The sequence below is a fragment of the Chenopodium album genome, chromosome 26 (assembly GCF_948465745.1).
Source record: "Chenopodium album chromosome 26, dcCheAlbu1.1, whole genome shotgun sequence".
Classification (NCBI taxonomy): domain Eukaryota; kingdom Viridiplantae; phylum Streptophyta; class Magnoliopsida; order Caryophyllales; family Amaranthaceae; genus Chenopodium; species Chenopodium album.
In genome coordinates, this window is record NC_137859.1 from 36,241,953 (window position 1) to 36,269,131 (window position 27,179).

At 31.7% G+C, this 27,179-nt stretch overlaps 3 protein-coding genes across 3 annotated transcripts; 2 read left to right on the plus strand and 1 right to left on the minus strand.

The window, feature by feature from the left end:
* The first annotated feature begins 1,133 nt into the window (after nt 1–1,133).
* Nucleotides 1,134–2,808, plus strand: LOC145618545 (peroxidase A2-like). Its single transcript, XM_081673317.1, has 4 exons — nt 1,134–1,361; nt 1,512–1,700; nt 1,997–2,162; nt 2,382–2,808. Exons 1-4 carry the CDS (start codon nt 1,134–1,136, stop codon nt 2,798–2,800), a joined length of 1,002 nt encoding a protein of 333 aa, XP_081529443.1. The 3' UTR covers nt 2,801–2,808.
* Nucleotides 2,809–3,063: 255 nt separating this feature from the next.
* Nucleotides 3,064–5,086, minus strand: LOC145617352 (small ribosomal subunit protein eS26y-like). Its single transcript, XM_081672042.1, has 5 exons — nt 4,960–5,086; nt 4,766–4,858; nt 4,181–4,265; nt 3,932–4,062; nt 3,064–3,432 (listed from the first exon to the last, which is right to left on the minus strand). The coding sequence occupies exons 1-5, from the start codon at nt 4,960–4,962 to the stop codon at nt 3,370–3,372; spliced, it is 375 nt and encodes a 124-aa protein (XP_081528168.1). The 5' UTR covers nt 4,963–5,086; the 3' UTR covers nt 3,064–3,369.
* A 16,135-nt stretch (nt 5,087–21,221) lies between these two features.
* On the plus strand, nt 21,222–27,179 carry LOC145616093 (protein DETOXIFICATION 53-like). The gene is made up of 2 exons (XM_081670801.1): nt 21,222–21,365; nt 25,794–27,179. The coding sequence occupies exons 1-2, from the start codon at nt 21,222–21,224 to the stop codon at nt 27,177–27,179; spliced, it is 1,530 nt and encodes a 509-aa protein (XP_081526927.1).

Below are 27,179 nucleotides of genomic sequence, written 5' to 3' on the forward strand. Positions count from 1 at the left end.
GAAAGTTAAGTAAAAAGAAGTAAAAATATATTGGAAAGATAAATTTACATGGGGTTTGTAAAAAAATAGAGAGAGAAAGTAATAAAATAACATGGAGAATTAAATTTTTATATGGGGAAGCTAATTTTGCACAAATATTGTAGCAAATTGGTGGGTGTTTTAATGCAAATGGGTCATTCTTTTTGGGACAAAGTTTTGGCCAAATGGGTCGTTCTTTTTGGGACGGAGGGAGTAGTGAAAGTACATTGAAAAGGTAAATTAACGTTGAATATGCAAAAAAGTAGAGAGAGAAAGTAATAAAAGTACATGGGAAAACAAAATTTACATAGGAAATTTAAATTTGCACAAGTATTGTTGCAAATTGGAGGGAATTTTGGTAAAATTTTATTGTTAATAGTTGTTGGAGAAAGCAAATGGGGTGAACACTTTGGGACTAAAATTTGCCCATAAGGGACTATCAAAAGAGGACGGAGGGAGTAGGTTTTAAAAAAACTTTTTATTCTGAGATTGTTTATGAGTTTTGAGATCAAAACTCATATCAAACGTAGCAGTAAATTAATTGCTATATTTTTTTTGCACTAATATCAAAGCAATTTAATTACCCAATTGTCACTAGATATTGTTTATCTAGCTAGGAGATAAACTTAAATTTTCTCATTATTTGGTCCTATTCCTATATATTCTAAATACTTTAGAAATTCACTTGTTACTTAACAACAAACATAAATTCACTTGTCACTTGTTAAAACAATAAGTTTGCAACAAGAATTTGGTTTATGTTTTTTTGTTTTGTTTGTTTGTTTTTTTTTTTTTTTTTTTGTTTTTTTTTTTTTACATAAACCAAATTCTTGTTACAAACTTATTGTTCTAACAAATTAAGTAAAGCCAAAATCCGCCAAAAAATATCAACTCATGTCATTTCATTAAGATGCCTAATACATTGGACATACACTTGTTTTGGGTCCAACATCAACATCCCAATTGAAACACCAAACCAAGCTTTGTTGCACTTAAAATGTTAATATTTGCATGAACAGCCATAATTATTAGTAGCACAATAAAATTAACTTGCCTAATTCAATGTCCTATAAATATGTCAACATATATACAATCTAAGATATAGGCAAATAAAAATGAGCTCATCATTCAATTCCATAACAATTGATGCTACCAATATGCTGGTGTTGTTAATGTTGCTTACCATACCGTCTTCATTTGCTCAACTAAGGCCAGATTATTATGCTACTTCATGCCCGAATGTTAAAACTATTGTTCGAAATGTGGTACAAGAGGCTATGATATCCGATCCTGACATTGCAGCTGCCCTCCTTCGACAGCACTACCATGATTGCTTTGTTAATGTATGCATACTCGTGCGTGCAGTCGTGCACTAATATTGCATTGGCATCTTCGTTCTCCCTTCTTCTTTCGAGATTTTGGTGTACAATTAGTGCACGATATATTTCCAAAAATAGATTATAACAGTTAATGGCATGTTGTTGGTGTTGTAGGGATGTGATGCATCAAACTTGTTGGACAATAGTCCCACCATAAGAAGTGAGAAAGATTCACCAGCATTGAAGTTTGCAAGGGGCTACGAAGTTACTGACAAGATCAAGTCTGCTGTCGAGGCTTCTTGTCCTGGCGTTGTATCTTGTGCTGATATCGTGACTCTAGCAGCTGAGACTTCGGTTTCCTTGGTAAAACATCGCATCAGCTGTACATATATAAGCTCTATACATGCATACTCAACTCGTATCTACGATTAATAATCAACTTTGATTTATAACCTCAATTACTTAAGTTCATTAACATGTCTTGATGGAGTGCAGAGACATTAAGAATGAAGATTTTGGATGAAGTAACTTGAAAGATAAACTAAATTTCAATCGATTCACTATAAAATCTTAATATGAAATACATCACACACTAATAAGTACTCGTGTTATATGCTCGTTAAATTGTTGATCTTACTACATTTTAATCACTCTTGCAGTCAGGAGGGCCTTCATGGAGTGTGATGTTAGGAAGGAAGGATGGTACAGCAGCATTTCCAGCAACAGCCGACGTAGATGTTCCTTCTGCCTATGTTAACTTCAGCAATGTTGCCTCCAAATTCTTCAAGAAAGGCCTCGATCTCACTGACCTTGTTGCATTATCTGGTAAGCGCGTTTAAGTCTTTGTTGCTCGTGACACTATAGTTTGTGTAAATTGTATGACTACCCCCTTTTGCTATTTGATATAGAACTTTTATCATCGTTTTACACACGTCTTATAAAAGGCCGTGTTGCCTGTTGCACACTTGCACCAAATCTATATTCTGGTCTGAGCTATATACCAACATTTTTCTGTAAGGTCATTAACTAGTATTGAGTGTGTAGGTGCTCATACGATTGGACGTGTTCACTGCTCGATAATGAAACCTCGTCTATATAATTCTGCTCCTCCTGGAAGCCCAGGTTTAAATCCATCATACTCGGCGAAGTTGCAAGAAACTTGCCCCCAAAATGGAGATATGGATCCTGAGACAGAGCTTGATCATGGAAGCCCCAGAACATTTGACAATAGCTATTTCATCAATCTTCTGAGTAATAGAGGCCTCCTAATCACAGATCAGGATCTATATTCAACTTCTGGATCTCCCACTACTATAGATCTTGTCAACAATTATAGTCGTAACCAAAGCATGTTTTTCAATCAATTCGTCCGCTCAATGATCAAGATGGGCAATATCAACCCCTTGACTGGGAACAATGGAGAAATAAGATTAAATTGCAGGAAGGTTAATAATGCTAATTAGAAGATAACCTGAAAAAATTGGAAATCTATTATTGCATTAGAGCTTAAAGGTCGAATTAGAAGAACGCCACTATCCCTAAAAACCTTGCTTTTATCACTAGGTTAAGGAATAAATGTGTTTATGCACAAGCATAATACATTCATGTTGTATATCTATATATATATTCACTAAATAATAGACAATTATTAATTGGGGTCATTTCTGAAAAATGAGAGGTTAAAGTTTCAACTATGAATTTCACATTAACTCTGTAGGCCTCTGTATTTGTCAAAGATAGGCACTGTTTTTATAAGACTACTGCAATGCAATACGCCAATTGGCCTCTGTATTTGATGTAAGCTTCTAATACGGTATGATAAACAAAATAGGCCAAACAGCCAGCAAAAATGTGAATGAAAATTAGTCTTTCAGAAGTACAAAAGAAACCCAAAACCGAGAACTAGTTTAAAACTAACAACAAATAGGAGAAACATACTGCTGAACTCATTGCAAAATTGTCAGCTGAAAGCATTAGAACATGAATTTCTAGAATCAACTGTTCACACAAGACTTCAGGAGACAAATATTGCTCAAGTTCTAGCAGCTGGTGCACCAGGGCGAGGTGGTGCTTGACCGGGCTTAGGTGTATCCTCCTGATCAATGAAAAGAAACATATGTTATTCATCATCTTCCAAATCCTACGAAACTAATACCATTAAAAAAGACATGGGCAAACACCACCGAAGACCTTGCAGGGGACTGAGGTTTAAACTTATATCAGTTCACATTATACAGTAATAAAACAGAGTTCACCAGCAAAGACATGTTTTGCATAGATCAGTATAAGTGAAAAAAATTGTATGTCGTATAATCCATCCTGTTTCTACAACTGCCCAGCACCCTCTCATATAGGGGAGATAAGAACAATACAACAAACTGATGAGTTACACGAACGTATCAACCTTCTATAACAATAAAAAGCATAAAATGATTGATCACGTAACATGTATGATTCAAGCACTAAAACACTATGCACAAGGAATTTCAAAATTAGGTCATGTAGTGTAGAATAATTTAGTAGACAGATACAGGACTCAAGCAGTTTGCAGTGACTAAACTATTGAGGTTAAATGCTCAGTCGAGAGACAATACCTTGCGTCTGTAACGCTGTGGTGGCTCACGGACCCTTCTCTTCTCACGTGATCGAACTCTGACAACATGCGAGTGAATGGCACAGGAGACACAGTATTGCATCTTGGTGTAGAGCTTAGGAAGAGTGTAACCTAAAAATACATACATCAAATTTCACATTTAGACTTGGTCCATTCCTCTAAAGGGAACAATACTGGCAAAAAGATGATAAACCGACACACAAGAACGATGTCGACACAAAAATATTACCATCATAAACACAAGCTTCCTGGACATCCCTAACTGCAGCTTGCTCCACAATGTTCCTCACAAGAAATCTCTTGATTGCCTTGTCCTTTAACAAGGAAAAACAGAATTTCAAAAAGACATCAACTTCAAAATCATGACCATTACTCGAATTTGCAATACTACAACAACACCACCAGCAAAGCCTTAGTCTCAAAATGATTTGAGGTCAGCTAACATGAATCGTCACAAGGAACCGTCCACAAAGAAATGGAGCATAGCAAGAATGTATGAAATAATTTAAAATTAACCATTCCTTAATTACATGCCCATATAATCATAAAAGAATGTCAAATTCTAACAATGAAATCGAAACATTTCTATAAACTGATTCATCTTATTGACATGAATAAAATTAAAATTAACATGCTCAAAAAATATAATCTTAGAATCAAACAAGCAAAATTATCAACAAATAAATTAATAAATCAGCTCAAAAATCAAAATATTGATCTAAATCAATGAAATTAATATCAAAATTAGAGAGCTTTCAAAACAAATTAACATCAAAATTAAGAAAAAATTAGTAAAATTATAATAGAAGAAGACCTTAGGGCAGCATTTGCCGCAATTGGAGCAACGAATGAAATTGACATGACCACGGCCGTGTTTGTTGCGACCTCCATTTCTCCTCTTGAACGTCTGAATCACAAAAAAAACAATAGAGAATGAAATCAATGAAATTAGAAACAAAGATTAATATTAACAGAAAAATAGGAGAATATTTGGGGAAAATTACAAACCATGGCGATGAAAGCTTCAAAACCCTAACAATGGCGATCTGAAAACTCAACGGCTGAGCAAATTTTTTAGGGTTTTTGAATGAAGAAGGAAAATGGAAATAGGTTGTGTTTTAAGATGAAGTTGTGGTGGATTGGATTTTGGAGATTGGGTTGTGAATATTTTGGGCTGGGCTTATTAAGCCCAATTTTGTAAATTTGTGAGAGTGGTCTATAGTCTATACAAGGAATAGATTTTGCATTTATTGTTTTTTTTACGTGGTAAAAGATAGGTAGACCGTAGTCCTGATAAAATTGACACAAATTGTAGGAACATATTCCGACCTCGTTTGAAAATAGTAAAACTAAGATTGTTACGGAGTACTTTGTATTTGTTTTATAAATAAATGAATGAATGTACTATAGTTTGTACCACGTATATGATTACAATTAGATGCGAACTTAATTCGATTGACTTGTTATTGACCTAGAAATTAACCGAATCGAACTGAGACAATCGAAATAAGTTATTTGTCCATTTTAACTGTGGGCGGGATTAACATGTGAAAATGCTACACCTTTTTTTTTGAAGGGGAAAAGGCAAAATAAGAATTGAGTCAAACTTGGGCAATTGTTAGAGATGGTGCATGGACATACATACGTACGTACCATCTCATGTCTTCCATATATTTTCGTTTATGCATGAATGTAACAAGCAAGTATACTTTACTAGTTACCCTACTAAGTTTAAATGATGGGATGATGTATTGGAATAGCTTTAAAACTATTGTAAGGACCATCATATGTTGAGTGCAAGTGTATTACATGCTTAAGTATGAGACAGAAGTATCTTCATAGTACACTCTATATTGTTTCTATTTGGTGTTAGATTGCCATATAGGGAAATTATATAAGACGGAATTCAATTTAAGGTCTAGGGTACTGCCCGGTCCATACCATCCCTAACAAGCTAGGTAGATATATATCAATCTACGCAACTCATGTATAATAGTATTTTACTTAATGATAATAATAATGTTTTATGTTGAAATAAAATTAAATTATGGTATCTTTAATTATTAAAGTTTAGGTAGTTATTCAATAATGATAATGATTATTACCTTCCATAAAAATGGAAGGGTGGAATAGTGGATCTTCATTGTTATTAATTATGAGGTCATGAAATAATTACTTGACTCTTCATATACTCCATGAGCTTACTGAAGCTGATCTAATAACCCTTTTGATCATCTAATTATTTGCTGGTGACACTTTAGACTTTAGAGCTCTAGTGTATATGTAACTGTATGTACGGACTTTTTCCTGCAGATTCCTCTAAAAATAGACTTTAATTACTTAATTAATCAAGATTAATAACGTAATCATGGATCACGACAAAAACAACTAATGGTGGAAGCTTGATTTGTCGAATCTATTGATACTGTATTGTAAATCCGGCCTCTTGGTGTTTTATACTACCTCGTTTCGTCCCTTGGGAATTAGAGGAGAGGATAAGAGAATCATCTCGTTCGAGTTTGCTAGCAATAATGGTGACCAATTTTACCTAAGAAAACTAAGAATGTAACAAACACACTTAGCTTTTGCAATGACTTTAAATTCCTCATTCCTGATTAAATTTCATATATATCGTTAGCAACGAAAGTTTTTGCTAGCTTATTGCAAATTATTGTATGTCGAAAGCAAATTTCGTATAGTAAAAAAAAAGTCAAAATAAAAAGCCACACACTTTATATTACTTCGTATGTATATATGTTAAAGGACCCACTCAACCAATAAGTTAAGCTGATGGTTGAAGTTCAGAATCGGTTTATATATACTCTATGTCTCTATCACGCCCCCTCACATGAGAGTCCATTAGGCTTGAAGTGTAGATGTATCATGGGCCCCACCATATCCATCGTTTAATATTTTACTTTAAAAGGAGTGGATGAGATTCGAGCCCGTGATGTGTTATACTGGTTCTGATACCATGTTAGATAGTATAATTCTCCTTGGAGGCTTTCTATTGATATTTATAATATAAACCTTATGAACCTTAGGGTTTACATAATTACAATGCTATTATGGACCAATAATATTTAGGGTCTGTTCTCATACGATTATTTTCAAGTTTAGTTCAGTTCAGTTAAGCTCTAATAAGTTCAGTTCAGTTCAGCTCCTAATTCCCTTCTCTTATAAAATATTCATTTTAGTTCAGTTCAATTCACTTCAGTTCAGCTCTAATTAGTTAGGTTCACTTCAATTCAGTCAATGAGAACAGGCCTTAATATTATTTGGTTTAACAGTATTGACAGTATTGTCGCTAAGAAAAAGTTAAAACAAGAAAAGCTTTCAGAAACGGAGTTTGATTGGGAGTATCTCTTCTTTGAAGCCTCACCTTTTCGCCGAGATTCTGGACAACCAAATAAACATGTCAAACCCACGATGGATGATGAGCATGAAATTGACCCAAAAACGAACACACTTGCACCTCTATAGGAAGCACTAAAAAGGTAGCAAGTGACATCCTATATATATATATATCATTCAAAATTTCTACTTTTTATTACAGAGTTATAAAGTTTTTTTGATACAATTTCCATCCACATGAAGTGAACTGCCCATACCGAAGTTGACAAGTTGACAATCTTTAGCTTTTAAGTGGCAACTATTATACCAATTGTTAGGACATAATTTATTAATAAATGTCGTGTACAACAATTGTATATCCTATATGCTATTCAAAATAATAGCATATAAACAAATCAATTTTAATTTTTTAATCCTACATATCTAGTATATATATTTACTGAAAACCCTACTTGTGTGTTGTATTTTTTAAGAGATTTGGCATCATGCATGATACATATATTAATTACACTCAAATGAACATAGAGTTCAATTTTTTTTTTTTTTTTTTTTTTTTTTTTTTTGACAAGACATAGAGTTCAAATTTATTTGCATGTAATAAGATTGCGAGTATACCTCCACTCATACACTAATATATAATGTGTTAATTTTTTTACGTATTTAAATGAAGATTAAAATATATAATTAAATAAACTACCACTTTACGTATGTTGTGTATTTGAATTATATGTTCATAATCTTTGAAATATAATGTGTACATATGTTAATGTAGAACCAGATATGGATTTCATGTTAGGATCGCTAACGCAATACAAACTCATCTTAAACTACATTTATGTTGTATAAATCATACTAATTTATCATTCAATTTTTTTACAAAGCTTTTTACTAGCCAAGCTAAGATGCATGCATCAATGCATCATGCATGGACGTACAACTATTCATGTACATGGCAGAAAACACTAAAAGGGACGGCTAACATGTTCTTAAATAGTGGCCTAGTTAATTACTTATATTAGTATTAATGTAACACTTTGATGGCTTTGCATCATATATCACATCAAATTCATATAATGTGATTCATTTTCCTTTTCTTCATAAATCACAATAGTAATTTGTACTTTTTTTTTAAACAATAAATAAATAAAAGAATATAAATCAAGAAAATTACTTTCTACTGTTCACTTTTGAAAAAAAATTAAATTCCAAAAAAAGAATAAATTCTTGCCCTATTGTTCTTGTTTTATCATGTTAAGAGCTATTTATTGGACATGCACCCTTAGAGTGGAAAGCTCCAAATTTGTTTTTAATTTGCACGCCGTACAAATATGGTACCTTCAGGTAAGTGCTTTTATTTTTAGGTATTTTTGTTAATATAATATACTTAGAGTATATTCTTTCTTTAACATTACAAATTAATTAATGAAAATTAAAATTAATTATATGTAATATATGACAATCGTGTAGTTAATTAGGTATCTTAAGGCTATGATGGGTCTCAATTTAAATTCAAAGTTCTACTATCCTTCATTCTGTATATAACAATAGGAGTACAATATTTGCTAGCTTTGATTTAGAAGGGGGAAATTAAAATAGGTTCTTTTTATTAAATGGTCATAATTTATAAATTATAATAGTTATATTGACCTTAAAGTGATAGAATTACATTTCAGAATTAAATCTAATTATTATAAACTTTATTTTCAAGTTTGGTATGATATAGAATATAATGAAAGTTAATATTTAATGGTAAATGGTAAAAGTCGAATTCAAAAGATTATAATTTCGAGTAAGAAATACTATATATGCTTGACAATAGGTGAAGTGAAGAAGGTTGAAATTATATAGGTCGTTTAATTGTTGGGTCATGCATTTTAGACATAGACTCATACATCATATCTGAGTAGCATAGTATGTTGTTCAATTTGGTTTCGTGTTGATTTGAGTAGCATAGACTCATACCTTGTAATATCCGATGTCCTTGAAATTTAAATGATGTATTTCAAATAAGGTAATCAGTATAGGTCAATTTAAAGGCACCCGAGTGATATAGATAAAAACCATGATCCATTATACCCCGCAAGGATGCGACTGCTTAAAAATAGGTACAAACGACATGCACAAATTAGGAAATTTACAACAGATCGAGTCAATGTCGAATAATGTCCGTCATAGTGAGATATTGGAGATTCTAATCAAATAAATCATGGTACTCACTAATCTGGTCCGCCATCATCAACAAGACAACAACAGTGAAGAAATTCTGGAAGCATTTTTGACTTGAACAGCATGAATAAGCAGTATGTAACTATATACCTATAATGCTTGTGACTGTGACACATTTGGAAATTATAACATCCTTAGCATATCTTATACTCCGTATCTATATGATACCGCAATAGCGTTATATGTAAGCTGGTCTCCTAACTTCCGCACAATGCAATCTCCTATTTTGAGACATCATTACTCATAAATCATACGTAGTAAGAAGAAGATAAAGATTCCAATACTCATGAAACACCTTTCTCTGAACGTACAAATTTGTAATTAAGATCGTCTTATCATCATAAAATCACCTAGTAAGTGGGTTGGGCCAAGGGTAGAGCGAACTAGGTCAATTGCTTACAGTAGCTCGCGAGATTGTTCTTATGATGATAAGACAATTTTACACAAATATTTCTCGTTTCAACATCCTGCGTGCTACTTTCTTACTCTCTATCGACAAATTATATACAAAGTATACAAGAATATTAAAAAATTATTAATTATGTGAATTATACTTTGATTATATAGTCCCTCTACCCTGTCTGAAATTAAAAGTCACATTACATATTAATGCTGCAAGTAGCACCTAGCTTAGCTACCATCACGATGATTAGCACCTACCACCTCCCCCACATACAACACGCATTTAGGTGCTATTTGTAGTTGTCAAATAACCTCACTACTTTTCATATACACAGTGTATGTAAGTTTCTCAATTCAAGCCAAGTTTTTGTTATGCGCCTTTGTTGTTCATTGTTTGATCGGACCTTATATGAACCTAGTCCGGTTGTTATGCGCCTTTGTCGCTCATCGTTTGATTGAACCTCAAATGAACTCAGTCCCGAGCTCCGGACAATCATGTGCAACCAACCCTAATTAAGCTGATCTCCACAAGCCGGGATTAAAAACTATATTCGTCACAAGGAGTTAAGACACGTACATCTCATGTGATTGTATATTAAATTATTTAGTATTAACAAGTGTTATAAATATATTTATCTTCTTTTTGTGACAAAGAGAATATGAGATTGTATTAACAAATTCTAACAAATAATTTAACTTTGATCCATCAGTAGCTTTTACTTTACTATTGATTGTGCAAGCAAGAAAAGTTTGCCCACTAACTAATAAATAAATTCAACTAATTTACTTTTACTACAGTGTCTCAATTGTGCCCATAATTGTAACCACAACCCATACAATAACATTTAGGTTGGCAAAGATAAGATAAGCACTTTGATCCTATCATTTTGATGAATATATACCAAGTATCACTTGGACTAATGGTAAGATTTATATTTCATTTATAGTCTTAAAAATAAGTTATAAAATCAAACTTCACAAAGAACCGATACTTTGGGGGTGAGAAACTGAGTAGTACCTTATCCTTTCCTTATCACCCTTAAATCACAAGAGGTGTTTCCTACTAAAATGAGGTGGGTTGCATAATCTTAAGAGCTTCTAGACCTGTAAGACACCTTTTTTCCTTATTAAAAAAAAAAATGACGAAATACATGGAATTTATTAGTCATGTTACGTTGAAAGCTTGCTCAAAATGGATGCCATTGATCTACTTTCATAATTTCTAATTTAAATTACCACTATTTAACATTATGTATTTATACATATTAAGGATTAATTGAATAGAGAGGGGAGCGAGGTAAAAAATGAAGGTTAGGTATTCAAAGATAGGGCCTTTATACGTTCAAAACTCGTATTAGTTGCTTGTACAAGACTAGAAGGACAAGGAACAATGTCTAGATTATGACTTTTATTCTTTTTCTTTGCATTTGTGTACTTTTTATGTTGGTTGTAATGTACTTATTGATGTTGATACACTCCAAATAAAAGCATCACCAATTGGGCAAGGGATCAAATTATTTTGTGAGTTTAAAGATTTATTGCTTTGAGGAATGGTAACTAATTCTATTTTCTTTCGAAAGGGAAGTAAAACTAGCGAACAGATTGATAAGTATGTCACGTATGATGTGACACTATTCTTAAGGTGCACAGTTTATTAAACAGAGTTCATGAAAAAATGGTAATATATGCTTTGTAGTATAGAGATGACAATAAAATAGGTGGGCTAGGGCCTAGGAGTGCTAAAAAGTACTAACATAAGATCTTTAACAATATTTCACTCTTTAGTTTCTTCATATGGATTTTACATGATCTTGACTTTTCCTAATACTAACTACAATTTCTTTGTTAACTTTCTACAATCGATATTTCATTGCTTTATTTAACTTCATTTTAATCGCTTTAAGATATCAAAAACCCTTATATTTGCATTTGAACCCTTCATTATAAAAACTAATCTTCCATTTTCTAAAGGAAATAGAGAAGATATCATTTTACTAGTTTCCTATCCATTCATAATTCATTCATGTCTCCTCCTCCCCCGGTCTACACATCAACATTGTAAAATGTAACATGAATTGCAATATATAAAGTAAAGTGCAATTTTTCTATTGGAGAAGAAGTTCAAATCATAAGTATCACTATATCACCCACATTTTTTTACTGAAAAAGATGAAAAAGTGGTCTAAAAGGGCATAAAAATATTATTAAGAGCCAACTGCCAAGTAAAGTGTTGTCAAAAAATACACAAAGATAAGATAAAAGAACTAAAGATAGTACCAATGGGCCTTCTTACATTAGTCAACTTGCTTTTAGCCAAGCAGGTAAGAGATGAAATTCATGAAAATTATATGTATCAGTAGTGTATGTTGGGCCAAATGGTAAATCAATTTTTGATATGATGCTTATCGTTAAACTTAAACAAAGGGGAAAAAGTACATAAGAAATGAAACTTTTTTCCTGTTTTTTAGTTGTAATGTTTTAAACTAAGCTATTGCTAATATTGACTTAGGACTTAATCTCTTCAGTTTATTTTCAGTTTAGTTCAGTTCAATTCAGTTCCAATAAGTTCAGTTTAGTTCCAATAAGTTCAGTTCAGTTCTTAATTTCCTTCTCTCATAAAATATTCAGTTCAGTTCAGCTTCAATAAGTTCAATTCAGTTCATCTCAGTTCAGTCAATCAGAACAGAACCTTAATCATAATATATTTTGTTAGATTCATTTTAATATTGTTTCATAAATTACAACTTTTACTACCTCCGTTAAATGTTATGTGCGACTTTAGGGTATTTTTTGTGAGATATAAAATATTCCAAAGTTGCACATAACATTTAACGGAGGTAGTACAATTGTTACTAATTAATACATACATGCATACATTTATGATCAAATTATGAATCAACAAAAATGTAAATAAGTCAAAGCATTGCAAATTTGCAACTAAAAAAATTTGAGGAAGTCTACTATGACAAGCTGAAAACTTTTCACGGAGACAAGGATTGCCTCCTTGAATTGCTTGATCGCATTTACAGTGATTGTGACTTAGTCAAACTATAATATTTTTTGATCGAAATTACTTTGTATTTGACAGTTTTTTTTTTATTCTATTGGTATAATTCTTTACATCATAATTCAAAGTGGGATTTGTTATAATGGAGAAAAAAAAAATTGAATGATTGTACTATATACAGAATTAAGTACATTTCCTAGAGTAGATATAAAATAGATATTATAAAGTAAGGCGTAGATTAATACTTTGTATAATTTTCATTTTAGATGGGATATAAAGTAGTTATCCACACACTATGAGTCGAATGTAACAAAGAAAAAAAATATATACTTTGTACAACAAATACGGAGTATATAGTTTTAGAAGTTTTATTCTTAAATTTTTAATATGCACCCACTAACTTCCCAAAAATTAAGAGTATCGTTCTTCTAAGGTGATATATCCTCTTGCATTAGCACATTTGCTTATACTATTTCTAATTGTTTTTATTATTTAATAATGTTAAATATGGATTTGGGTCACACCCGAGAGTTCACTTTATAACACCAAATAAGATTACATCCTAAACTCACATGGCAATAGGAGAATTAGCTTCTTAATTTTAATAAGTGTTTAACTCTTTATTTTTTTCTTTTCTTCTTGGGTTGGTTTTTCTTTAACGAGTGTTCGTCAATTTCTCTGTTTTCAAACATATATAGTCAATTTCTCTGTTTACAAACATACATATTTATGAAAGTCGTCATACATACCATCTCACCAAATGTGTGGCGAAGAAATCTCACCCAATGTATAATGTATTTACATTTTATTTTACACCTCCCGTAAGCCTAGTATCACGCAATTAACTTATTTTATTCTTTTAACCGCCAATGTATTACCGGACAACATGATCAAACTAGCGTAGAATGCAATCACGCAATCTTAATGTAACCTTAAAAACAAATATGACAACACCTAGAATTCTAGAAGTATCAATAATTAAGATCAAGAAAATATAAATGAAATGAAGGTACGTAATCTTAAAGAATTCATACGAGGAATCTTTAAGAAGACGACACAATGAACAAACCTTGCATTATATAATGCATTGACCATATTCCACAACTCATTATGAACTCCTAGAGACAATATGAGATTGCGCCTTAATTCTCTCAAAAACAGTAAATATAATCAAGAAAAATAAATAAAAACGTTAAATTTAGTATTTTGGTGATGATTTATTCTCTTCTTGCTCAATATATGTGCGATTCCACACAAAATAAGAGCAAGATAATGCATGAACAATTGATAATGGACCCTCAAAAGTTTGGTTATGGAGAATCGAAGGCATTAATAAAGAAAAAGTAACATGCTAGTGAAATCCTAATAGATTTTTTACTTGACAAAATTTAATGGGCATTAACTATTCTACTCCAAGTCAAAGAGGAAAGGCCCCTCAACCCTTATTTTTATATGCTGTAAAACCTTATCTATATACCATTTATGTTGTTAGTCTCTCTCTCTCTCTCTCTCTCTCTCTCTCTCTCTCTCTCTCTCTCTCTTCTTTTTTTTTTTTAATTTATTATTTTTATGCATAGAATGTTAAACTCAAGAAATATTGGAGAAAATGGCTTAAGCTTTGTAATGATATTAATCACATATATATACCCAATACAATAGATAAACTTAACTTGCCTAGCTAAAACTCCTAACAAGATAAACTTAACAAATATACAAACTTAACATAAATACACCAAACCGACTCTAATACTCCCCCTCAAGTTGGAGCGTGCACATCGCAAATGCCCAACTTGTGTAACTTGTAAACCAAACTGCCGACGTCCAAGAGCCTTGGTGAGAATATCTATCAACTGAAAACCAGTTGAAACATATGAGGTAGAAATATTACCGTTTAACAACTCATCACAAACAAAATGACAATCTACCTCAAAATGCTTTATATGTTCATGAGATACCGGATTCTTAGCTATATGCAGGGTTGACTGACTATCACAAAACAACTGCATAGGCTTTGAATGATTAACACTAGAACAAACAACAACTGCTTCAACCATTTCAACTCACGAATAGTGAAAGCCATAGACCAGTATTCGGCTTCAGTCGAGGATGTGGATACGGTAGGATGTTTCTTAGTCTTCCAAAAAACAGGAGAACGACCTAAGAAAACAAAATAACCTGACAAGGAATGCCGAGTCAATGGACTACCGTAGATTGCGCACCACTGGAGCACCATGCAACCCAGCACGCACAAGAAAAATGCGCACCAAGAGATCGAACAAAAATTAGGGTTTGGGATCCCTAATTTCGAATAAAACAGAAAATTTGGGGAAATAAAAAAATTGAAGCCTTAACCTTAGAAAATAATAATTGCGGAATAAAAAATAAAAATTGATGAAGAACAATACAAGATCGAAAAAATCTCTAGAAATTAGAGACGCTGTGATACCATGTTAAACTCAAGAAATATTGGAGAAAACGGCTTAAGCTTTGTATTGATATTAATCACATAAATATACCCAATACAATAGAAGACCTAACTTAATTGCCTAAAACTCCTAACAAAATAAAGTTAACAAATATACAAACTTAACATAAATACACCAAACCAATTAAATAAAGAACAACAATAATTACTGTAAAAGACTATGATTAGATGTAGACAAGATTTGTAAGGGAGAACATATCATTTCTTTCGATATGTTACTCGATCTCTTTTTTGTAGTCAAACCTAATAATCGAATATATAAAATAAGCCTCCATCGAATGTTTTTGTTAGGGTTTTTATCGATTTAACTAGTAATATGTCCCATGTTTTATTACTTCAATTGATTAAGGGTCCGTTTGGCATCGCTGTGGTTTTCTGTTTTTTGGTTTTTTGTTTTTTAAAAGTATATTACATATGTTACATAATGGATCAAAAAAAATTTAGACCTATTAAAATCATGATAATTTTGAAAACTGACAACAAAAAAGTGAAAACACCTTTTTCTTGTTTCCTGTTTTTGGTTTTTAGTTTTCAAAAAAACAGGAAACTGAAAACCAAAAATGATGCCAAACAAGCCCTAAGTTATCTATAGTTGTATTAGTCTTTTATATACAGTATATTGCAATAATCTCTTAGCTCATTTTTGCAATGGTTTTTTCTTCCAGTGTCAAGATGGATTTAGCTACTCTTCTTATTTTTTTTTCGAAAGAAAGCTACTCTTCTTATTATAAAGTTGTATCGTGTTTATTAGTTAGTCTACAACATGAAAGATTTTAAAATTAATCATATTTGTACTCCTAGCTATAGTTTGCTAATTAATTTATGTGAATATTTATAGCTTGATCTTTACCATTAATTAATAATCATAAAGCATGATTAAAATTGTGATATGATATGATATATGTGATTGATGGGAAGAAAATAAGCCATTTTAGAATAAAACGAAATTTGCATTGCTATTTCAATTAATTTAATAAAAAGAAATCAAGAATTCATTCTACAACCCTAAAAGGTGGCCAAAATCACCCAACTTGAAGCAAATTCAATAAGATCTCACATAATTTTGTTTTTTCTTGATTATAAATAATCAAAAGTAGTCAAGTAAAATATTTGAATAGAGTAACGTCGTGTCAAAAATTAAATGGATGAAGTATTCTCAAATAGAGAACTAACCATATATAGATGATGTTGACTTTTTCACATTGCTATTGCTATTTGCCATCATCAAGACTCTAGAAAATGACATGTCATGTTGGTATCTAATACTATCTACAAGCCTAATGCTAAGTGGTACATTAGTCAATTGCCACAATTAAAAGAATTGAATTCAAGAAAAACAAAACAAAACAAAACAAAAAAAAGAGAAAAAACAGACACATATTTTTGGTGTCTGAAACAATGAAGGCACCTTCACACTCGTACACTACTACATGTTAGTGCTCGTTAACTTGTGCCATCTATCTCCTCATATATATATATATATATAACCAAACTGAACATATAAAGAGTCAGCTGTCACGAAGGAGTTTCAATTGGAGTAAAATACGAGGTTGTAATTGATACAAGCAATATTATTATTACTTGATCTAAAGTAGTTAATTAAGAATTAAGATGCTCGTATGTGATATCAAGTGATAGAGTACATAAATCAATCTTAGGTTTCAACTGTTAGCTTAAACTTGTAGTTGACTTAGTTCTTTAACATGGTATTAGAGCTAACATGACACAAAAAGTTATGCGTTCAAATCTCATCCACCCCTCCTTTATCTCAAGTTGAATTTATTTTACTTTGGCTACGAAAAGGCTCATGTTGTATCCAGATGCTTTTCGAGCCCATGAGCTCTTATGTGAAGCAATATGAAAGAATAGATAAATCAATCATGGGTTTTAAGTGATTCATCAACCATTTCATAGCTTGTTAGCATTCATGTGTTAAATATGAACTTTATATGCATGTCAGCATGTGCTATATATAGAACTTTCACATGTTAAATTTGGCAAAACATTTACATGTTAAATGTAACCTTATTATATATGCCCATGTAAGCTTGTTAACAAAACTTTCACTATTCTCTCTTTGACACAATTAATTATATGTAACATATGAACTTGTTATATGTAAACCTATGTCCATGTAAGCTTGTTAAAACTTACAAATCTTTCACTATTCTCTCTTTGATATCATCAATTATATGTAACATATGAGTATGTTAAAAGCTAAGTGAATGAAAGAAAGAGAAAAAGTGGAGGTAATATTTGGACATAAATTTATGTCATATAATTTCAATGTAGAGTGAAAATTTATAAACTGTAAATCATTTTCCTAAATGAGAAATTATTATAGATAATTTTCAAAAATAAAATTTTTGCTCAAAAACTTCTTACATTACTTGTTTTAAAAGAGTGGTTGTTATTTCCCCTATTTAAGTGATACAATTGGGTCATGGAACTCACGTGGGCAAAGCAAAAAAGAAAAGGCAGCTATGAGAAGATGCGGATTGGAGAATGCCCAAAAGTATGCATATCAAATCGTCTACATGTGTGCCCGTGTGGCTATCAATGGTAAAAATTTCCCTCTAGCTTATGTTAGCCTTGCTAAAAAGGCCTTCAAACCCTATTTTTAAGGGGAAAAAAAAAAGAATTATGATATTTATCAAATTAATTTATGTATTGTAGTAATTCTACTTTGATCAATGTTAGTGACTTTACACTTTCGATTTTCTGAGGCGGAACCACGAGAGTGGGTCATGACCTCCCGCTTAGTTTTAAGGCTTGTACTGTTCACTTCATCTTAATTTCAGTTCAGTTCAATTCAGCTTTAATCAGTCCAGTTCAGCTCCTAATTTCCTTCTCTCATAAAATATTCATTTCAGATTTATTCAGTTCAGCTCAATTTAGTTCAACTCCAATTAGTTCAGTTCAGCTCAGCTTAATTCAGTAAATGTGAACAGGCCCTTAATTATATCTATTAAATGGTGCAATGTATGATGTTAAATGTATCATGGTTGAGTTGGTTTTAGGTGAATATTGATATTCATTTTCAAGCTCCCAAGTTTGATAGTTGAATTGTCTAAGGTGTCAAGGAAATGGGCCTCAAATTCCAATATTGTACAATACACAATCAATTAAAATAAAATTCACGTGAGAAGTATATTACTTCGTGTATATATAGATGATCGCAAACAAATAAATTTTTTATTAACATATAGTCACCTCTTCTTTATTATCAACTTGGTTTTGTTTGAACTTGATGAGCTATATTGGAATGTATGTAATACGTAGTATTATAGGTTTATTGTCACAAATCATTTTTCATGGTCTTTCAACTTCATCCACAATTAGTAAAATTTATTTTATTTCTATCAATCAATTACCGATTCTAAGCAATACGTAGTATATTTTATTCATTGTAATCAAAGACAATACGTTTGTCATTTTTTTTTTTTTTTTTTTTTTTTTTTGAAATCAACATGATTCAAACATAATTCGAGGGATGGAGAATAACACATTCATACAAAATATAACACAATTAATTATTGTCTATATATCCCTTTAAAAATATTGTATACATATTAAAAGTAATAATATAAAGTTTTTGGCTATTTACAATATCTCCTCTCAAACTATTTAATATAGTTGCTCAAAATAGCTAATCACGTACAAAATGAGGTTCAATATTTTTCCTCTCCCCCCTAATATTAACATTTCTTCTTTCTATTAAAGCTCGAGACATATACATTTGTTTATCGTGGGACACAAAGAAGGCAAGACAACTTAGTAAAAGACTATTATAGACCCTGATTGAGAATTTTATCTGATTATTATTACTCTCTTTGTTTTTTTAAAGTGCCCCAATTTAATCATATTTATCAATAATATCTTTTATTATCAATTATTATAATTTATAAAATTAAAGCTTAATAATTGAAACTATACATCGAGATTCTAATTATTAGTACTCGCATGAGTATATTTATATATGAAACATTAATATTGGTAAGTAGTGTATGCAAATAGTGCAAAAGTCAAGCCGAGACACTTAGGGCCGGTTCAATTCAGCTTAATTTCAGTTCAGTTCCTAATTTCCTTCTCTCATAAAATATTCATTTTAACTCTATTCAGTTCAGTTTAGCTTCAATCAGTTCAGCTCAATTCAGTAAATGTGAACAAGCCCTTAACGAAAAGATGGAGGAAGTAGCTAGTTCACTAGTTGTACTAGTTGTTTCTTGTTTGATAATTGTAATAGCTATTTTGAGTAGCTAACGATCTATATTAATAACCAAAGTGAAACTTTTTCGGAGGGAAATCCCCTCTGAACCCATATAAGTATATATTTTTAATCTATTATTATTATTATTATTATTATTATTATTATTTTTTGTTTATCTTTAAAAGAAAAATTCTCATTTATATATACTCAAACTCATATATGACAATACACTATTCTATTAATTAGAACAATTTTTTAAAAAAAACTTTACTACATAAAATACATTTTAATAAATAGTTTTTTGAGGGAATACATTACAATTAATTCATAAACCAAATTGTTTACTTATGCTTATTGTATCGCTCCTCATTATACTCAAAAAAAAAAAAAAATAAATAAATAAAATAAAATAAAATTGTATTATACTATTTACAAAATAGTTCTTAAACTAGATTAAAAATAATTTAGCAATTTATGATGAGTTTATATTGACTAAATTCCAAATTGACTAGGTATTAATTTTAAATCCGAGCATAGCTTGAATATAGAGAACTTATTAATCACACATGTAAAAGTTTTACTCGGTAAATTATTGATTTTTGATAGATATTATTGAATGAAATGGCCGATAAAACTATTAAAATAATTTGTCGTTGGGTAAATTTTTAAGAATTCTTGGTAAAGGATACATTATAGGAGAAGCTAGTATGAATGCCTACCTCAAATCATTTATTTACATTTTAAACAACCCAAAGAGTGGAATCATAGTATATAAACTTTATACAAAAGCACTCTATACAATTATATATATACATTGAAACCTTTGTTTGCCGCAACACATACTAGTAGTATCAAGTGTTTAGTCCCACCCTATAATTTTTTTAACAAACTTCTCCCCTCTCTATATCTATCTCTTTCACTAATACCGAAGTGGCTAATTTTCTCCATTTTCTTCTTCTCGTACCAAAATTTTCTGCTACCCTTAATTGGGTTGAAAACTTGGCAACATTATATCCATAATTCATCCCAAAGAAAGTACCAATAATACCATTACTACCTCGCCTTTTGTCGATATTATTAAACCCCGCATGACCAAGGAAACTGGCTACTTTCGTCTTGTGCAAAGGTTTGTATTAATCTCCCACTAAGTTACCATTTTACTATTTTGGTAACAAATCGTTCATTTATGTCATTACTTTGACTACAAAACTACAGACATAATAGCATGGCATATGTAACCACATAATTGTAACTCCTTTTATATATATTTAATTTTTTTTCATTACCCTAATTTCATTTCCCCTGTTATTTCCCTGTTTTTTCCCCTCTCATTCTCTGTTTTCCTCTGTTTTTTTTTTTTTTTTTTTTTTTTTAAAAAAAATAAATAAATAAAACTAATGTTTTTGCACAATTTTTAATTCTTGAATTAATATAAGAATTTCTCCTGTTCTTAGGAAAATCTCTTTTAGTTCAGTCCGTGGCACGGAACTGTCATTTTCTCTCTAGTCCGTACAACATCGATAATAATAACAATAACAATAACAACAACGACGACGACAACAACGCAGTATAAAACCCGATAAGATATGTGCCCCGCAAATGAATCCGGAGCGATAATCGATAGCGAGTCGTTGATCCAACCTAGTATAGAAGATAAACAAGAATGTGATCATGATAGCAGCAATCAAAGAATTCTTCATGGCATCCTCCATCGTCTCCCATTGAGTGAGGTAATTAGCACCCTTTTTTTCTTTTTTTTTCACCCTTCTATTTATATTAATTAAATCTTTCTTTTTTTTTTATTAATTTATTTATTTTCTTTTATTTATGTAATAAGTAAAAGAATGGCGAATTGGCAATGCATGTGTAAGGGATTTTAAATTCCTCTAAAAAAAATGTTGCAGTATTATATTTATTTGTTTTTTTTTTTAAAATATTATATGACCTTGTTATATTAATCTAATTATATAGACTTTAGGTTTGCTTGCGAGTTTAATTGAAAATCATGGGCAATTTTCTTGTCACTATTCCATTAAAATTTTTTATATTGTAATAAACTTCAGAGTTAATAAATGTAGGAAAAACCCACAACTCATTCAATGAAAATTGCCATATATCCAAACTCGCTACCTAAGTACCAAGTCGTAATTGCATATGTGCGTTACCTAAAGTGTGTTTACATCTATTGAATTTCCACGTGTTTTTTATTTTCTATGTATCTTACAAACATAAATACTTCATTAGTTTTTATGGAGTATCGAGAGTTGCTTCGTGCTTGCAAAGAGCAACGATATAGATTATAGACAGAATTTGACCCCAAACCCGGCCACCCGGGATACCATACCCTAGAGGCTTTATTATGGCTAAGCGCTCCTGCTCAGTAGTAGACAGCTAACGCTGTTTCCCTTTAGTCCATAAATATAAAAATGAATTTAAGTACTAAATTTAGTATACAATAAGATGGGCCATACTTTTTTTAGAGTGGAGTAGTCCTCTAATATTCCTTCAAAATTAGACTAAGAATCTTCATTAGTAGCACTAATTGATATGAACCCATAAAAAGGAGCAACCTACTTAGTAAACTTTTTCATATTTTTAGTGTTATAAATTATGGAACTTATTCTCTTAATTTTAATTAACACTATAATCACTGTACCCTTGACCTTAATTATTACCAGATTTGCCCTCTTTAATTTATCATTATTCCCATTCTATTCTAGGAGCTGGCAATGTGGGCCTTACTTTTAGTAACTGAAATCACATTTGTCATATTATCCAAGGGTAGTTTCGTGATTTCATTTCCTAACCATGTAGCTAGGGTTGACTGGTGGAGTTGTGGAGGTTTGAGGTTTCTAATGAGTTGAATGAAATTAATTTTCTTTGAAGTAAGCGTAATTAAGAAATTTTTTGTCACAAATTTGACTAGCATATAAGTGAGATTAATGTATAACATGTTTGCAATGAAATCTATAATTATGTCCCTAACAACCTTTTTTTCCCATAACAATGTCAACATAATAAATTGGGTGCAACTAATGACATTATTTGGGAATAAACTTATGAACTATTTACCACTTATTTTAGAGTTAATATGCTTTTACTAGTTTTGCTAATCTTCATTCATGCTTTGAACAGTTAAATTTTTGTATTTAGTGATATGAGAACATTGGTAAACGATGTTACCATTTTGCCAAATACGGAGCATCATGAAAGTGTTTCTTTTCTATGTACTTGTTGACATATACTTGGTCATTTTCAGTAATGTGGAGACTCCAAAAGTATTAAGTATACCGTGTACTTTATCCCTTGATCCTTATTAAGTCACTTTTTTTTTTAATTTTACACAAGTAATAAGATAAATAAGATAAGTTGAAACAATGATTAAATGTCACATATATCAAGTATTAAGGTATAAAATTAACTTTAAAAAGTAGAAATGTACAGTGTTTTAGGGATAATTGCATATATGTATAAGGGGAAATGTAAAACTAATAAATTATAATCCAGGAAATAATTGAAACATAATCATTAAAGGGAACGTCTAAAATGATAAACGTAACTCTGTTTTAGGATTAGAGGCAATAGTAATTAACTAAGATTAAAGCTTTGGGTAGAATCAAACCAAACCATAAAATTTCTCATTGCATGAAGACTACTTAAACAATTTATAATCTTTGTGCAATGTACCTAAATATTTCGTACGTAGTGTATATATTTATAGAGGATAGCTTTACAAATACTAAATTATTGACTTGTTATTAATTGCATTGGTTACTCCTTCATCTCAAAATATATTGGTACTACATTAAAGTTAATTTAACCATGGAAAATATTGTAAAATAATGTACGAAAATAGTTATTGAGTCATTATATAAAAATGCATAATTCTAACTTATGATTAACACCATATTTTCCATCTTGCATTATAGAAAATAATAAGCTAACTTTTTTTGTTTTTACTGTTGTTTATCATTGTAATTTCTAGTTAAGGTTGTTCATGGTGCGAATCCCAAATCGCAAAATTGCAGTTTGTACTTTTTTTTAGTTTTGTTTTTTATTAGGAGAAAGAACATACTGAATCAGCATCTCTTACAAGCCAGCCAACTCAATTATGTTGGTCAATGCTTGAAAATAGAGGATTACTTAAAAGTAGAGGGAAACGGTAAGATAGATACTCCTCTACTCCCAAGCAAATATACGTGATAGAGCTCGAATTTGTGACCTACAATATGTATTAGAGTATAAGACCATAAGATGCCAAGAAGCTACAGCAAAAGAAGTAGTAGAGCCCAAAAAGAGCCGCCCACCACCTATAGAGAATAACACCATTAAATCCATACACACAAATTTCTTTCTTCCCAACCCTTTTCAAGCTAAGCAAGAGTATCGGCATCGACTTTCTATATTTTCCCCCCATTATATGTTTCTTAGCAATATTAATTAGTTAGTTGATAATATATTAAATCAATACTAAGTGTTCTTTAAAAGCATATCTATGGGAGATATTATACTAAATGTTTTGCTAAAGCTAACATGTTAAATTATTCAACTTAGTTGATGGGACAACTAAGTTAGTGGTCAAGATCAAGTTCAAATGCTTAATTACAAATTAAAGTCTTTTAATAAATATATATAGAAGAAAAGTCTATCTGCCTAACAAGTTAGGCAACTAACATCAGGCAATATACTGGTATTTTTCTAATGAAACAAACTACAGTAACTTTAGATTAAAGATCGAAGTGACGCATTATTTTGTATGGTCAACACTATAATACGTGTGTTAGTTGCCAAACTGTCAGAGAATTAATCAATCTATTAATACTTATCATTAACTAAGTAATAGAGTGAAAGATAATTAACCTAATGATGATGATTAACCAGATGATGTCATATAGCCTTAAGCACGTGCAAGAATCGATTAACTCCTATGTTAGTTGTTTTGTACACTTGACTTTTAAGACATGAGATTATTCTAAGCAAGAATATGAAAATACAAGAATAAAATAGTGTACTTAGTTGGAAATCTAATAATCTACACGTAAGCATCACATCGTCGAGTACAAGAAACAATGCAAAGTGGAGGCAAATAGGATCTGTTGCATGTGACCATAGCTATCTTACTAGTTGCTTAAAAATATTTTTGGTCAATTAGATGATTGATTAGCGTTTTATCAAGATAAGGTATCCTAGATCATTTACCTTACACTTTCATTCAATAATTTGACTTTTACATTATCCACGTACTAAGTTTGATAAAAAATACTTCGTATATATATAAAAACAAGTAAAAGTATGTAATATCAACTTGTTTATATTGTTACGTTAGTAGCTAATTTATGAGCGGTTTGGAATTTAGCTTATCACGAAGATACTCATAAACATTCATGTCATCCTTGGTGTTATATGGCTTGTATAATGCCTAAACATATACTATAATACGTCGCATTAAACTGAAGTTCTACTTGACGTCTTGACCTCATTCTTGCTGCCTTCTCTATCTTAAGTAGCTTAGGTTAGTCTTGTTAAAAAAAAGGTACAAAAATCTTGTAATTAAGAAACAATGCAGTCTAATCTTTGAATTGGATAGTTGTAACCAAGTCTTTAGTTTTAGCAGAAACATACTAAAAAGAGGGTAAATTGAATTTGCATTACAAAATGGCAATTTTTCGAGTTTTTTGTCTTGCCCTAGTCATGACTTGGTCATCGTATGAGTTACAACATCTGATCAAACAGCTTGAATAGATTTAATAGTGTTTACGTTGTTCAACCTTTAATTAATGAGGTTTTTGCTCAACTTTGATTAAACTTCCCTATGTTTGTACTTTGTTACAACTTACAAGCTATATACACTTAGATCATATTGAATTTATTCATTTAGTAGAGAATTTTTCAACAAATAATTATGAAATTTCCTTGACTTATATTGATCAAAAATTTGATTGTTTTGAATTTTCTTTTTCTAGATAATAACTAAGTTTCTTCCTGTTACGAAAAATTTGTGTTTTCCTAGACAATGTCATGTCCAAAGAAACTAAGGAATCCATTTCATATTCTAATTTAAATACTTTTGTCAATTACTAATAAAGATTTTGATGTAATTGATAAATGTATATGATTTATGCTTAAGTTAACATGATTTTTGTATAAAAATGATGCAGCTTGCAGAGGACCTGAGATCACTTGGCAAAATAGTATGTCCTGTAACAACAATGACACTCTTGCTCCACTCGAAATCTGTCATCTCTATGCTATTCCTCGGCCATCTAGGAGACGCGCCACTAGCAGGAGGAGCTCTAGCAATCAGCTTTGCCAACATCACCGGCTTTTCAGTCATAAAAGGCATGAGCATGGGGATGGAACCCATCTGCTGTCAAGCTTTCGGGGCCAAGAAACTGTCAGTTATTAGCCAAACCTTTCAAAGAACTCTCTGCCTACTACTACTTACCGCGATTGCAATCTCCTTCCTCTGGCTCAACATGGAACCTATTCTGTTATTTCTTGGTCAAGACAAAGATATAATCGATGTTGCTAAACTCTACTTGCGATTCTCCATCCCCGAGCTCATTGCTCAGGTTCACCTTCACCCCTTAAGGTCCTTCCTTAGGACACAATGCATCACAAAACCATTAACTATTGCTACTACAATATGCCTAGTTTTACATCTTCCAATCAACTACTTTTTTGTTATATACCTCAAATTAGGTGTTAAGGGTGTTGCACTAGGATCGGCGTGTAACACCATTAACTTGGACCTCAGTATCTTCATCTACCTCCTTTGTTCTAACATGGAGCCTAAGCCGTGGCACGGTCTAACTTTTTTCTCCCCATTTCAAGGTTGGAAAATGGTGCTAAGTTTAGCATTACCAAGTGTGTTATCTGTGTGCTTAGAATGGTGGTGGTATGAAATTATGCTCTTCCTCTGTGGACTGTTGCAGAATCCTAAGGCCAGTGTCGCGGCAATGGGGATACTGATACAAACAACAGGGCTTCTGTATGTCTTCCCACACGCGCTAAGCATGGGCCTGTCAACGCGTATAGGCCATGAGTTGGGCGCTAGCCAGCCTACTAAGGCACAACGATTGGCTGTACTTGGATTGGTTTCAGGCTTAACTATGGGTGTGACAGCATTCGGGTTAACTATAGTGGTGAGATCAGTCTGGGGGAAGATGTACACTTCAGACCCTGACATTCTGTCGTTGATTTCTGTGGCACTTCCTGTTTTAGGATTCTGTGAGATCGGAAACTGTCCTCAGACTGCTGCCTGTGGGGTTTTGACAGGTTCAGCAAGGACTAAAATCGGGGCTAAAATAAACCTTGTCGCGTTCTACTTGGTTGGCTTGCCTGTTGCTGTTGCAATGGCATTTTGGCTCAAGGTTGGGTTCATTGGTCTGTGGTTTGGTCTAGCTGCAGCTCAAGCCGCGTGTATGTTCATGATGATATACACGCTGATCAGGACCGATTGGAAACACCAGGCTAAGAGGTCTGAAGAGTTAACACAGGATGCTGAGGAAACTGAGGACTTAGAAACAGGACTGTTATCTTGA

Bases quoted from the DNA above. Each gene is read 5' to 3' on its own strand.
- LOC145618545 (XM_081673317.1), top strand. From the start codon at position 1,134: ATGAGCTCATCATTCAATTCCATAACAATTGATGCTACCAATATGCTG. The intron at 1,362-1,511 runs GTATGCATACTC...TTGGTGTTGTAG, and splicing joins ACCATGATTGCTTTGTTAAT to GGATGTGATGCATCAAACTT. The intron at 2,163-2,381 runs GTAAGCGCGTTT...TTGAGTGTGTAG, and splicing joins TGACCTTGTTGCATTATCTG to GTGCTCATACGATTGGACGT.
- LOC145617352 (XM_081672042.1), bottom strand. The intron at 4,266-4,765 runs GTCTTCTTCTAT...TCCTTGTTAAAG, and splicing joins GCGGCAAATGCTGCCCTAAG to GACAAGGCAATCAAGAGATT. The intron at 4,063-4,180 runs GTAATATTTTTG...ATGTATTTTTAG, and splicing joins GGAAGCTTGTGTTTATGATG to GTTACACTCTTCCTAAGCTC.
- LOC145616093 (XM_081670801.1), top strand. From the start codon at position 21,222: ATGTGCCCCGCAAATGAATCCGGAGCGATAATCGATAGCGAGTCGTTG. The intron at 21,366-25,793 runs GTAATTAGCACC...AAAATGATGCAG, and splicing joins ATCGTCTCCCATTGAGTGAG to CTTGCAGAGGACCTGAGATC.